General features: G+C 37.3%; 1 protein-coding gene across 1 annotated transcript in view; it reads right to left on the bottom strand.

Moving 5' to 3' along the window:
* Positions 1–892: 892 nt before the first annotated feature.
* The window catches only part of BTBD7 (BTB domain containing 7), a 104864-nt gene continuing 91148 nt past the window's right edge, over positions 893–14608 (bottom strand). The window contains exons 8-11 of the mRNA XM_044665034.1: positions 8843–9032; positions 7175–7353; positions 2783–3214; positions 893–1708 (exon numbers count right to left, since the gene is read on the bottom strand). Coding sequence (XP_044520969.1) covers positions 893–1708; positions 2783–3214; positions 7175–7353; positions 8843–9032 — 1617 coding nt within the window. The remainder of the gene's footprint in view (positions 1709–2782; positions 3215–7174; positions 7354–8842; positions 9033–14608) is intronic.

Raw genomic sequence — 14608 nt, 5'->3', positions numbered from 1 at the left:
CTCTCGGCTGAAGAATTTGCTCTCAGAAATCTAGTAAGTGGTGTGTCTCATGTTAAATCTGACATTTTCAATGTTTCATAATTAGAAGGAATTTGATTTAAGATCCTACTTAGTGAAATCCTCATGTTACTTGAATTTACAGCGATTCTAACTTAAGTTCACACTGTAAGTAAATTAGTGTTTTGGATTGGGCAAGGAAAGCTTTTTTCTTCAGCATTCTTCACTAAACCAGAAAACTTCAGGATCCTGGATGGACACTAGCTGGAGACACTAGTTTCCATGACTTATTTGAAAAGGATGACAACAGATTCTTTTAGCAGAGACTGACCAAGCAGATTTCTGAACTAAAAACTATTACTAAAAAGAGAGGAGCATTTTGATGTGCTGTTCTTTGGAATTCCTATAATTAAAAAATAAACACATTATAACTATTTCATAAGAAAATACATTTCAGTGTGCAACCCATTGCACATAGAGATTGGTAGGTGAAAGGTAAAATGCAAAAAAAAATATGAAAATACAGTCCTTTAAACGTGGCAATAAAGTTTAACATGGTGATACAAAAATTAATATTGGTAAAATAAATGTACAGGTGCAAAAAACCTATCAATTTGTTTTAAAAAAGTGCCAGCTTGGTTTCGCTTAAAAAGGCTTCCTCAATACAACTGCTCAAAAGACAAAATAAAACCAGATGCAGCATTAAAAAATAAAAAAACAAAACAAACCCTCATAGCATGCTATGTCTAATCAACACTGTATATACAAAAACTTGAGCAAAATAAAGTGAAATTGAGTTATCTGCTGGCTTTAAAAAACTTGTCTGAAAGTTATCTGGTTCTGTCATAAAATGGGATGTTCCACATCTCAGGCACAGACCATTTGGAGGTTACTTTCAGAGGGCAGACTTTTTGTACAAAAAGTCTGGTTTGCTTGGAGACCTCCTTCCTCTGCTTACTGAATCTTCACTTTCCAACTCTGTATTTCTCTGGGCTCCGTGTTCCAAGGACTCACTGTCTGCCAGTCTCCTCCTGGACCTCTCTTCTGGAGTTTCAGAGCTACATGCAGAGAGTGAAGTTCTATTAGAAGTAAGACCATAAGTCAAATCAGCTTCCATTTTTGTTCGTCCCCTGACATGAGTTGGACCATTACTAGCATTTTCCTGGACAGCTAACGCCAAATCCAACCGTTGGGGTGGTTGTTCTACAACATCAAGGTGTACTGGCTCATTCTTTTGCCTCTGTTGATGGCCATCTGGAGAAAGCACATATTCTCTCCTAGTTTCTTCTTGCTTTTTAGGGGAGATCTGGTTAGGTAGGTATGCTGATTTTAAGCCACTTGGTGATGCCTTATTGTGGCTATATAAATCTGGACCAAAATATACACCTTGTGGAGGTGAAGGGGAATGTCTGGTAGGAGCTGGAGTAGAAGGTCTGCAAGCAGCATTTGAGAAATCATAGAAATCTGGGTATTCTTGCTGATTTTCTCTAACATCCGTTTTTTGCTCTAATGTGTGTTTCTTTCGAGAAGTGTTCATGTGCCTCTGCTGGATACATGATATGTGTTGGGGAGGTCCTGGTCCTACCTCGGAAACTGGTTGGCTTAATTCTGTGTCAACAGCAAGTTCAGGTAGCCTCCTGTCCTTGAGTGATATTGTTGACACGCCCATGGCAATATCAGGCATCAGTTCATTCAGCATAGGCTGAGTACACTGGAGGAAAGAGGAGGAAAAAGTCCAAAGAAACGTATGTATTAGTACCATCCTTAAAAGATTGCTGTGCTAATAAATAAAGTGTGATTATCAGTTAAGACACTTATGCTCTCTGTGTCTCAATTACTTTCTCAATATAATGGGAAGCTTGGCTTAGATGACCTTTAGATTTTTTTCCTGACTCTAAAATTCTATGATTCTCTATGTTCTGAAAAGAATACAGTGGAATCCTTTTGTAGTTTTAGAACTGGAGGGAACACTGATACAGACCTTATAAGCCAATCATGTCATATCATACCTTTTCTGTATGTCGTTTTGTTTTGTGGGGCAGAAGATCATTAGTACAAAATGTACTAATTAAATTCATAAGCTTAAAAATGAGCCAAGTTAGAACGTGGTCCTATGTCAACTATGTTTATAACTATCTCTTGCTTTTCTTTGAATTCAATTTTACTGATATTGTGATAGAGGCAATATTAAGAAGTTTTCCTCATTGTATGACCTAAAGTAAAAAATTAGAACATTATAGTACAAAACCAACAAAGGTCTTCTTTTCTCTTAGTGCAGTATCTAACAGCTGCAAGTGCTTTAAGTTTTCAAAGCAAATTGATTTTGCTGATGAGAAAAAGCATGTGTGAGGACATAGATGCATCAGAAGGAATAGCTGTCAAAAGTAATGTATACCTAATCTTTTGGACAAACTATTAGATGCAGGATAAGAGAGTAAAACTGCATTTAAAGACCCTAAGGAACTAAAAATTTCAATGTGCATTTGAATAATTATTATAAAAGAATATGTTCATTTTTTGCTCCTATGAGATTAAATTGCAAAAATATTGCTTTCCTTTAAACAGGGGCAGGAAATTAGTTATTTTCTTTCATTTTAACTAGATGTATCTTTTTTCTTTCTTTTATTTTTCCTTTTCTTCCCTACCTCTTCCCTTTATTTTCTTTTTCCATTTCCCCCTAACAGTAGCATTTCTGAACACTGGTATTGGCCTGTAGGGTCTAGAGAAGACTTTTGGCATTCTTTAAGCTTCTCTGTTTCAGGAAGTGACTTAAACAATGACTTACCACTTGTTTCTCAGCTGTCATCACTGTTGGAGCTGCAGCAATTGCTTGCCTCCCTGATCCTGTAGTGTTAGTGCAATCAGGTGGTTCTGCTTTGATACCAGGTAAATAGACTGGAGGAGGGACAGCTTTGGGAGCTGTTCTCGTATGAAACAGTGAATGGTTGCAAGGGTAAGAAAATGAACGTGAAGGGTGTTGACTGGGAGCTCTTTGTTTCCAGCCAACTTTAAATTGGCTGTGAAGTGGAGTAGCTGGAGGATGGTAGGGAGGTGGTGGAGGAGGCAAGGGTGGATGGAAGGCCACAAATGTGTCTAGATCTGTAAACATGGTTTCTGCAGTGGGAGTACTGTTAACTCGACATCGCCCAGACTGTTTCATAGTCAAGAGTGGACTTTCATCCCCAAAACGTTCATCAGGAAAGAACTTGTGAGGATTCTACAAAAAAAGGTGAAAATTTTTCCTGCAATTACTAGATTTCTTTAAAAAATTTTATATACCAAATTATAAAATTAATCACTTATGAACATTTACTAGAAACTCACAGAAACACAAACCAAAAAGCACAGATTTCTCTCTCTGTCAGTCTATCTCAAGGTCAGCTTCACTGACTACTCTGGCAAACAGATCAGCAATTTTTTTTTGCAAGATATAAAGATCATATGAGAATGCTGAATCATTAAAAACCAAGTAGTTCATGTTCCAATATAATTTTTGCAAAGATAATAAAACTAAAAAATGAAGACACAGTCAAGGAAAGTACAAAATGCAAGCTGTTCCTAAATCTTTCTAAACTGAGACAATCCAACATAGGTACTTCAGAAAGATAACAGGAAAGGCACAAATATGGCATTCTTTGCCAATTTCCCTTAAGTAGTTTGGACTAACATTGTGTTAAATAAAAATAAAGGAATGCTGCTTCTCAGATGATGTTTTCAAAATAAGCAGATGTTTTCAAAATTTTCCTAGACAATAACAGAGCGGACCATTTAAATGAACAAGAAACTACAGGGGGCATTTAAGTTAAAGCATGGACTCTCCAAAAGAATTGAGGAAGGGGAAAAAAAAATGTATTGCTTTATTACCTCAGGGCAATCCTGTTTTTCCATTTAGGTATAGGGTCTCATAACTCATTGACAGAAAAAAGCAACAATTTAACAAAGAGAACACAGGCTGGAAAATAGATCAAATATAATTTTCCTTCAGGTTCTAATAAGGTAGCTATAGGCAGGATACCTTTTATGTAGAAGAACCAATACTACCAATACTACTTGAGCCATATACCAATTTTAGGAAGGTAGTTTTTTTATTTTTATTTTAAGTCATCCATTTCTCACAAAAGATGTGCTTGCTTGTGTGTGGAGGGGAGAAAGGACTAATTTGTGTACATGTCTAAGAACACCAAACATCTGCTGGAACATGATGCACTTACATGGTCCACTCAGGTTGGTCAGATAGTAGAGTTCAAGCCCTTTTCATCATCAGGCACAATAAACACAGGAATGTAGGTGCCAATGGACTTCTAGTATGTAAACAGGATTTGAGTTGCTAGACTACAGCTTTCTACAAAGGAATGATGGTTCTTGCACAAAAAAGGAATATACCAAAAGGGCTGGTAAAATTTTATTTGCCTAAAGTCTTGCAAATGTAATTGAAAGAGCTAAAAAAAGAGAGGAAGACAAATGCCTATATTTTTCCATCAGTCTAAATACAATAGAAATTCCAAGTGCTATTAAAATTAATCTTGGAGAATGTATATTGAATTATAAGTGAGAGAGAAAAAGAGAAAAAAACATAACCAGGTTATTTTAATTACCGAAGTCTCCCAGCCACACTGTTTCTTCGGTACCTAGATTCCCAGCCTGCCCCTTGGCATGGGAAAGAAGGTCAGAGACTGCTGGGCAGAGCAATGAGAGCTCAGAATGAGGCTTGTGCCAAAAGAGAGACCCTGCTACTACCACTTAGCCCTATCTCTTATAAGGCCAATGATGTCATTTTTACTGGGGCTGTCTGATAAGACAGTATGGGTCATGAATCTTGGTCTTCCAAGCATGTGCTTGTGCTAACCCCTTGCAGAAGTCAGGGACTGGATTTCTGCCACATTGGCAATCAATGGTGTCCTACCTTAATTTTACACACGATGGAAGGAGGTGGTTTATTTTACAGTTATCATGGGCGACATGAATCAAATAGGTAAAAGGGGTTGAGGGAATTTTGGCTATTAAAATGATATGCTTGTGTAGAAATTTAGGAAATTAGATTCCAGAACGTGGAGGCATGGTAAAAAACACTTGGCTTAAAATGAATGATGTTAGAATCAGAAGTGGTATTTGTTGTGGAAGTATTTGAAAGAACACCTATGTAGAAAGAGAAAGGATCACAAGCCTAGAAAAGGAGGATGATATTGTAGTAACTACAGGATTTAATTTGTACTTGAAGAGGACCAAAATGACACCACTGGTGATGTCTTTGACTCTTACATAAATTGGATTTAAGTGAGGCAGAGTTGTACAAAATCACTGGGTCACTCTCTCTTCCAGGCATCAAAGGGCAGTAGTAAGACAAAAGTTAAGAAGAGTGGTGATGGTTTGGGATACAGTGGGTAACTCTGGCTTCTTGGGTATCTAACCAAGCTCTAAGCACTCCACAGCACCTTGCTTCTGCTGCCCTCATGGCTGTTGGAACAAATTATTTCCATCTGCCCTTCTGCTGGGATAAGTTTCCTCTCACCTGGCTTAGACACCCCTCTAACTCAATGACAGGCTTGAGGCATGTCGATTACCCTCAACCTGGTTTAGTCAGCCTGCCAAGACAGTTTACTGGGGTGTGGCCACTACGCATAGCTTCTGGAAACCACAGATGAGAAATGGGTGGCAGCAAGACACCAAAGGAGAAAAGCAGCCCTGAAAAGAGCTCACACAAGCACCAGAGGTACTAGTCTTTCCTGAAAACCCCATCTGAAGTAGACATGATGGGAACTACTGGACAAGTGACTACTCCTTAGAATTTGTCATGGAAGAAAGTTAGGTATATCCAGTCTCCTGGGTTGCTTAGATTTTTGGAGATCAGTTTTCAAAAACTAAAGTAAAAGGATAGGTAGGACTAAATGGACTAAAATTCTGTAGAGGAACATTATCTCAGGGCAACGAAAAGTTATGAAAAATGAAATTCTGAAGACAAAAAGAAAAATAATTGTAATGGGAAGGAAGAGGGTGAGTAGCTTAATAATATGTATGCATAAAAAACTTACTGACCAACTCTTATCTTAAACAGTCTGGCATCAGGTAGAACTGAGTTTGAATGTGACTTACTAGCTGTGTGATCTTGGGCTAGTCATTTAACTTGTTTGCCTTGGTTTCCTCAATTTTAAAATGGGAATAATAATGGGCCTAACAGCATTATTGTGAGGATCGAATAAGATAATATTTGAAAAGTACTTAGTACTTTTCTACTATTTGGCACAAAGCAGGCAACTCTTGGAGGTGATGTGCTATTATTATATCCATTTTATAGATGAGGAAATGGAGATAGACTGAGACTAAGTAACTTCCCCAGGGTCACTCTACTAGTTAATGTCTGGAGCTGGATTTGAACTCAGGTCTTCTTGACTCTAGGCCAAACATTCATCCGCTAAGTCAACTACGTGCCTAATCTGTGAGTAACACAGCCTTTTATCCAAGATCAACCCAGATAAGGGTGCAATGAAGCACCACAGTAAAAGACTGGCCATAGGAACTCATAAATCCATTTACTAATGTATGGAGGAATTGAAATTTTCTGTTTTGCAATTTCTACCCATTATAGTGTTCTGCCAACACTGATCTTTCTTCCGAATACTTGAACATGGCTATTAATGCCCCTTCATTCATTCTTTCTTCTCAGGATAAACATCCCCAGTTATTTCAATCAGGCCCTTAAGCATCTTAGTTATCTTCCTGGGTCTACTCTCTAGCTCAGGGGTCGGCAACATATGGCTCTCGAGGCATATCTGGCTCTTTTGAGGGCCAGATGTGGCTCTTTCTGCAGGAGCCACAAAGTCAATTTTTTTCAGGCGCTGTTACAGGAGCCGCACTGTGAGCACTGTACGGTTCTCACGAAATTACATTTTAAAAAATGTGGCGTTTATGGCTCTCATGGCCAAAAAGGTTGCTGAACCCCTGATCTAGCTCATCATTGTCCTTCCCAAAATGGGAAAATTCCCAAATTCCCATAGCTGAATACCACATGTGATCTGACCAGAACAGAGGGTAGCAGAAGCATTCCCTTTCATGATCACCTAATGCATCTTTTTTTTTTTTTTAATGTAGCCCAAGATCTCATGGCTTTTTTGGCTGCTATATCTCATAGTCACCTTATATACACTCTGTTTTTTAAAAAATCTGAAATATTGCTTCCTACCTGCAGGAGCTCTGCAGCAGCATCTGCAAGACCAAATTCTCGCAATACTCTAATCTGAATTTCATAACTGACAGTAGCACCTTCTCCACAATTTAGAGCATAAGCTCTCTGAACTTGTTCAGTGTGACGTAGCTCCTGCAGACGTTTGACCATCTCTTTCATGACAAGGAGACGAGGAACTAGAAACAGAAGAAAATGGGTACATAGTGGGCAACACACATTTTACTTTAGTTCTCCATTCAAAAATAGTGTTCAAATTTGACTGTGGCTTTTTTTTTTTTTAGCATATAAAATGGTTCCTTAATTATGTCATTATTTTCATTTACAACACCACAAAATCTAACAAAAAAATTATAGCTCATTAGTGTGGATAATTAATCCTGTGAAGTGGTCACATTATTCAAATTTGCACTATATGTTTCCATTTAGCTGGAACCAATTACAATGTTATATAACTGTAATTTTTAAACAGTGCAAATTTGAATACGAGACCACTTCACAGGATTCATTATCCATACTAATCAGAACCTACCTATATTTGTTATCTTCTTTAGCCTTGAAGATTTCTAGGCATTAAAAACATTTGAAAGTAATTTTTCAGCAATATGAATAGAAATCTTAACTACCACAGACATGATATCTTCAAAATCCAGTTAAAAATATATAAAAGGAAATTGAGAGTTTATTTTATATTACCTTATTTTAAACTTTTAATACATGGCACCTAAATAACAACAATTCTGGAAAAAAATATGGATATTGCCTTAGAAGGAAGCTATATGGTATAATGGAAAGTGAGTTAACCTTGGAGTCAATGGATATGAGTTCAGATCTCTCTTTGCCACTTAAAGCTATATGACCTTGGGCAAGTCACTTAACTTCTGTGGGCTTCAGTTTCCTATTCTGTAAAATGAAAGAGTTAGACTAGATGATCCCTAAAATTTCCACCAGCTCTACATCTATGACTCTATGAGTTATAAGCATATAAACTCTTGCCAGATTGTTATCATAATCATATTCCTACAAAAGACAAACATTTTATGTATTTATTTCTGAATCAAGCCTTAAAATAGCTATCCATATAGTTACGGAACTATCAATTTACAAATGAATATCAAGCATCACTGGATGCCTCAAAGAATGAAGGCAAGGACAATTTTGTTTTGCATTCACAGGGTATAATATAGTATCTGACACACAATAGGCACATGATAGAAGTTCAAAGAATTGGAAATATATATATATATATATATATAAAATATATAAAGGGACTTGTCAATATTTCACAATGTGAGACCTCAACAGAAATATGACCCTAAAGTGGCTTCTAAAATCCACAAAGTCAAAACCCATTGATTGTGTTATTCTCTTGATGCATTTCTGGCTCAGAAAAGGAGATGCTGATGCCAATTATCTTTTCTTCCTCCAAGGTTCTGATGATGTGAGGATGGCCACTGGTGGGAATAACTTCAGCTACTTTTGAATTTTAAAAGTGGCCATTTTCATGAAGGTTAGTGAAATTCATGTTAAAATTAAAGCTAGTTAAATGACAGAACAAGGAAGATAAAATAAAAAAAAAAAACAGGGAAAATAGCTTAAAGAGATATTATTAGGAAATGGATAAATAGTTTATTTAGTGATAAGTATAGTGATGTATTAAAGTCTTACCTGGAATTTCATTGGCTACAACTGAAGGAGGACTAGATTGGTTACTGCTTATTTGCTGGTGACTGATCATATGACAACACTGTGGAACTGCATTGTTTACCATATAAAGTGTGTCAGGAACATTGGACATTCTAACCATCCGTAATCGAACAAGATCTGTTTGTTCCACCATCATTTCATCTAGCACTGACTGAAATAAACCATTCAAAGTGAATCATAATTAGTAAAAAACATTACCATTTAAAATCACATTTCCCAGAAGGCAAAGACTTTAGTTCCATATAAACACACAAAGAATTTGTTTCTAATTTATAAAATTTTACATCTTTATTGAAAGGAGAAAAAATTCCAATTTTCTACATTTAAAAAAAACCCCTTACATTCTGTCTTAGATTCATATTAAGTATTTGTTCCAAGGAAGAAGAGTGGCAAGGCCTAGGCAACTGGGGGGTAAGGGTCTTGCCGAATCATGCAACTAGAAGTACCTTGACTTCCCATCTCGATGCCTTAATTTCCTTCATTTTAAAGTAATCCTTTTGTATTGGCTTAGGGAATAAAATTTCAAATTCTAATTTTTTATTCTAAGTATGAGTTTAACCTAAGAATTTGAATACAGACTGACAAAGGAATAAAATAAAATTAATCAATGGGAAATACATCAATAGATCAATCATATGAGTGTAGATTTAGAGTTGGAAAAGGCCTTAGAGTAAAGGCTAGAGTCAAGAAGGTGGTATTTTTGCCTTAGCTTGTTTAAAATGACTGAGAGAGCATGCCAGGCCAAATATTGATTGAGAAAGCAAAGAAAAAAGTCACAATGAGTCATTTTTTGAGCTGAAGGAAGCTTAGGAAAATTGAGTTTTGTACATACTCTCCTGAACATTCTCATTCAAAAATTATAAAGGAAAACTGCCAGACATCTTTAAACCAGAGGATAAAGTAGAAATTGAAAGAACTCATTGGTCTCCTATCAAAAGAAATACTCAAATAAAAATTTCCAGCAATATTATAAAAATCTAAAACTCTCTAGATCAAGAAGAAAACTCTGTGAATTCAAACATCATGGAGTCACAGTTAGGGTGACATAAGATACTACCACTAAAAAGGAATGGAGGGCTTGGAATATGATATTCCTGAAGGCAAAGGACCTATAATTATAACCAAGAATAATCTACCTAGCAGGATTAAGTATAATCCACAGATAGAATAAATACTTGGGAATATACTTGTCAAAACAAACTCAGGAATTACACAAACATAATTATAAAACACTTTTTACACTAATAAAGTCGGATTTAAATAACTAGAAAAATATTAATTGTTCATGGACAGGGAGAGTCAATATAATTAAAGTGATAACCCTACTTACACTAATCTGCTTATTCAATGTCACCCTAGTCAAATTACTAAAAAATGATTTTATTGAGATAGGAAAAATAACAATTCATTTGGAAGAACAAAACATCAAGATTATCCAAAGAATTAATGAGTAGTAATCATCAAATCTATCTGGTACTGGCTAAGAAATAGAAAAGTAAATCAGTGGTATAAGAAAGACATACAACAAGCAATAGTAATTAGACAAAAGCATAGATCTAGGTTTTTGGGAAACGAAATCAGTATTTTGTAAAAATTGCTGGGACAATTGGAAAGTAGTTTGGCAGAAACTAGGTATAGACCAGTATCTTACACCATTCACTAAAAAAAGATCAAAATGGATACATGACCTAGATATAAAAGGAGATATCTTATGTAAAATAGAACCATGAACATATTACCTATCAGATTTATGGACAGGAGAGGAATTTATGAGTAAACAAAAGATGATAAGTATTATGAGGTGTAAAATGGATAATTTTGGCTACATTAAACTTCAAACTTTTTGTACAAATGAAACAAATACTGCCAAGATTAGAAGGAAAGCAGAAAATTTGGGGAAAAATTTTAGAGATAGCCTCTTGGATAGAGTTCATATATAATATATAGAGAACTTTGTCAAACTTATTTTTTTTCCCATTTAATAATATTTATTTTTTAGAAAAGTTAACATGGTTACATGATTCATGATCTTACTTTCCCCTTCACCCCCCAACTCCTCCCTCCATAGCTGATGCATATTTCCACTGGTTCAAACTTATTTTTTTTTTTAAACCCTTAACTTCTGTGTATTGGCTCCTTGGTGGAAGAGTGGTAAGAGTGGGACCCTGAGAACTGAGTGCCCAGTGAAACCTCACTTGTAGCCACAAGGCTCCTTTAAGATATCAGGCAGCTGGGGGATCATTAGGACTTCCGATTAAGATGGCGGCAGAGTAAGGAGCAGCTGCTCGATCTCTCCTAACCGAAGCATACAGGACTCCTCAAGGGGAAATAAAAACGAGCCCAGACGGAGGAAGGAACCCCACAACAGGGCGCAGCATTGAAGGTACGCAGAATTGGGGCATTTCCATGCTATAAAGGGGTGAAACAGCTCTCACTAAAACGCGAGAGGAAGAAGCCCCTCCCCCACCCCCACACCTCGCACAATGCCAAGGCCAACGCACAAGAGTGAAAACAGGGCTGGGGCAACCAGTAAATCACTAGCAGCCCCAGGGCTTGTACCTGTGTGCTGCAAGATGAGGGACCCCAAGTGGCACGGACACACGGACTTACCCGGAAGCACAGACGCTGGGGCGAAGGCTCTGCCTCCTGGGGACAAAGATCTCTAACCCAGGGACTTTCCCTGATCATCTCCTCCCCCACCCCCCTGAAGGCATCGCCCCAGGTGTGATTAAAGATCTCCAGCCCAGGGACTTTCCCTAGCTTCTGTATGGGTGAAGACAGTGCCCTAATTGAGAATAAATATCTCAACTCAGAGACTTTCCCTAGCGTCTATGCGGGTTAAGGCAGTGCCCTAGGCTTGAATAAAGATCTCCAGCCCCGGCTTGGACATCCAGTGAGGACCCGGAGCAGACCAGAGCATGGCTGTGGAAGCAGCCCCTGAGACTGCTGAAGGAGCCTCGGGCAGACCGGGGTCTACCAGGACGCCTGACCCCGAGGTCAAGGAGACCGGAGCCCCCAGGAGCTTAGAAAGCGCAGGCAGACCCTGAGTGTGAAGACAAAGCTGAAAGGGGGTGGGGCTAAAGATGGCAAGTCGAGAACTCCAGAAGAAGAAAAAGATGATCAAGAAAAACTCTGGAACACTCAACAACTTTTACACAAAGAAAATCCAGACAACAGAGGAGGACAAACAAGTAATCATATCCAAACCTTACCAAAAAAATGAAAGCTGGTCACAAGCTATTGAAGAGTTCAAAAATGAGATGTTGAAGAAGATGGAAGAGATCTGGCAAGAAAATAACAGCTTAAAAGGCAGAATTTTGCAATTGGAAAGTGAGGCTCAGAAATCAAATGAACTGATAAGCAAACTGAACACCAGAAATGACCAGATTGAAAAGGAAAACCAAAAGATTATAGCCAAAAACCAAAAGATTATAGTCGAAAACCAGTCCTTAAAGGCTAGAATTGAAAAATTAGAACACAATGACCTCTCAAGACAACAAGAACAAATAAAACAAAGTCAAAAGACTGAAAAAATAGAAGGAAACATGAAATATCTTAATGAGAAAGTGACAGACCAAGAAAACCGGTCGAGAAGAGACAATTTGAGAATCATTGGTCTTCCTGAAAAGGCAGAAATTAATAGAAACCTGGACTCCATACTTAAAGAAATTATTCAGCAAAATTGCCCTGAAGTTCTACAACAAGAGGGCAATATAGACATTGAAAGGATCCATAGAACACACTCTACACTGGACACAGAAAAGTCAACACCGAGGAATATAATAGCAAAATTCAAGAGCTCATGTATAGGATGAACTAACATAATAAAAATGACCATTCTACCCAAATTAATTTACTTATTTAGTGCAATACCTATGAAACTACCAAAAAACTTTTTTACTGAATTAGAAAAAATTATAACAAAGTTCATTTGGAAGAACAAAGGATCAAGAATATCAAGGGAAATAATGAAAAAAATGTGAAGGAAGGTGGCCTAGCAGTTATTAAGGTATACTATAAAGCAATAGTCATCAAAACAAAAATATGGTACTGGCTAAGAGACAGAAGGAAGGATCAGTGGAATAGACTTGGGGTAAGTGACGTCAACAAGACAGTGTATGATAAACCCAAAGAGCCCAACTTTTGGGACAAAAATCCACTATTTGATAAAAAATGTAAGTAAATTAAGTGAACACAAAATAGTATACTTGTCAGATCTCTAGGAAAGGAAAGATTTTAAAACCAAGCAAGAGTTAGAAAAAATTACAAAATGTAAAATAAATAATTTTGATTATATTAAATTAAAAAGTTTTTGTACAAATGTAATGGTGAGGCACCAGGGATGTTAATTATTATTATTAAAATGTAATTAAATGGTTTGTGGGTACACTGGGTAAATATTTACACTTTTACCTTCAGCTAGAAGACATGCTTGCTTCAATGCCACCAATTCCACACCATGAGCACCAAGATCACTAGGTAATGAGCCATACCACAGTGTCTCAAACTGCAGCATCAGTACGTCTGATTCCATTACATAAATATGATGATCCATCCATGAATAACACCAAGTCTGGATTTTCGAGTGGAGTGTCTTTTAAATCCATCCTAGGCAAATCCACAAGATCTACTACCTCAACACATTCATGCAATGGCTCACCGTTCTTTGGCAAATCAGGAAGAAGAGTAGCTGGATTAAGTATGCTACATCTCTTCAACTGGATGTTCTCACTATCTAAGAGAATAATTTCATACTTAGCTATTCATTGGTCTGAATATGCTTGAGTATGAAACTTCCTCATTAGTGCTTCTATCTGATGTGAACAATAGACCGTTAAAGGACATCCCAAAACTAGATCAGCTGACTTCTGGACTAACACAGCTGCTGCTGCTACCCCCTTAGACAGGGTACTGTCCCTGCAGCTATTGGATCTAATTGACAGCTATAATACCCAATTGGACGATTGAGGCACACAAGGAACTGGTCCTTCCTTTGTCCTCACCCTGCCTGGAGTAGCTGATTTTAGCAGCCCAACATCTGTGGATGATATTGAACACAAATCCTTAGGTATATCCTCAGGTATTGGATAGATAGTACCTAGGTCATCCTCTGTACTGCTGGAATCTAAGAAAAGCAATGGAAAGGCCTTCAAAGATTCCTCTGGGAGATGCAAAGAAATATCACCAGATTCAGTACACTGGATAGTAGCCCTTAATTTACACAACAGAACCCTTCCCAAAAGATTCATAGGACATTCTAGAACACACAAAAATGCATGTTCCACCGAAGGGGTCCTAGGGTTACCATTTTTGGTTGCAATTTAGCTTCTTTCTGAGTCACACCTGTAGCACCAATGACATCCATTGTACCAACAGCTCTACAATTCTCAGGAAAGATTTGCAAAACGGATTTACTGGCTCCAGTATGGACAAGAAGGTCATAAATCTGGTCTCCAATAGTTACAGACATGTATGGTTCAGTACTATTGGGAGGTTGGAAAGTTTCCAACACAGGAGCTAAAACAGTAACATCAGAACAAAGCTCAGCCATTTCCTGTCCATCCAAGGTAACATCTCTTGAATTACAGAATTTTCCCAGAATTTTAAACTTTTGGTCCTTTTCACCACTATTCTGGTATCATTGTTCTTAGTTACAATCAAATTATCCTTAATCAAATCACAATTTCTATTATTCTTCTTAATTCCACACTTACTAGAACTTCTAAC

This window comes from Gracilinanus agilis, chromosome 2 (assembly GCF_016433145.1).
Source record: "Gracilinanus agilis isolate LMUSP501 chromosome 2, AgileGrace, whole genome shotgun sequence".
NCBI classification, from domain to species: domain Eukaryota; kingdom Metazoa; phylum Chordata; class Mammalia; order Didelphimorphia; family Didelphidae; genus Gracilinanus; species Gracilinanus agilis.
This window is presented reverse-complemented; position numbering and strand designations above follow the sequence as displayed.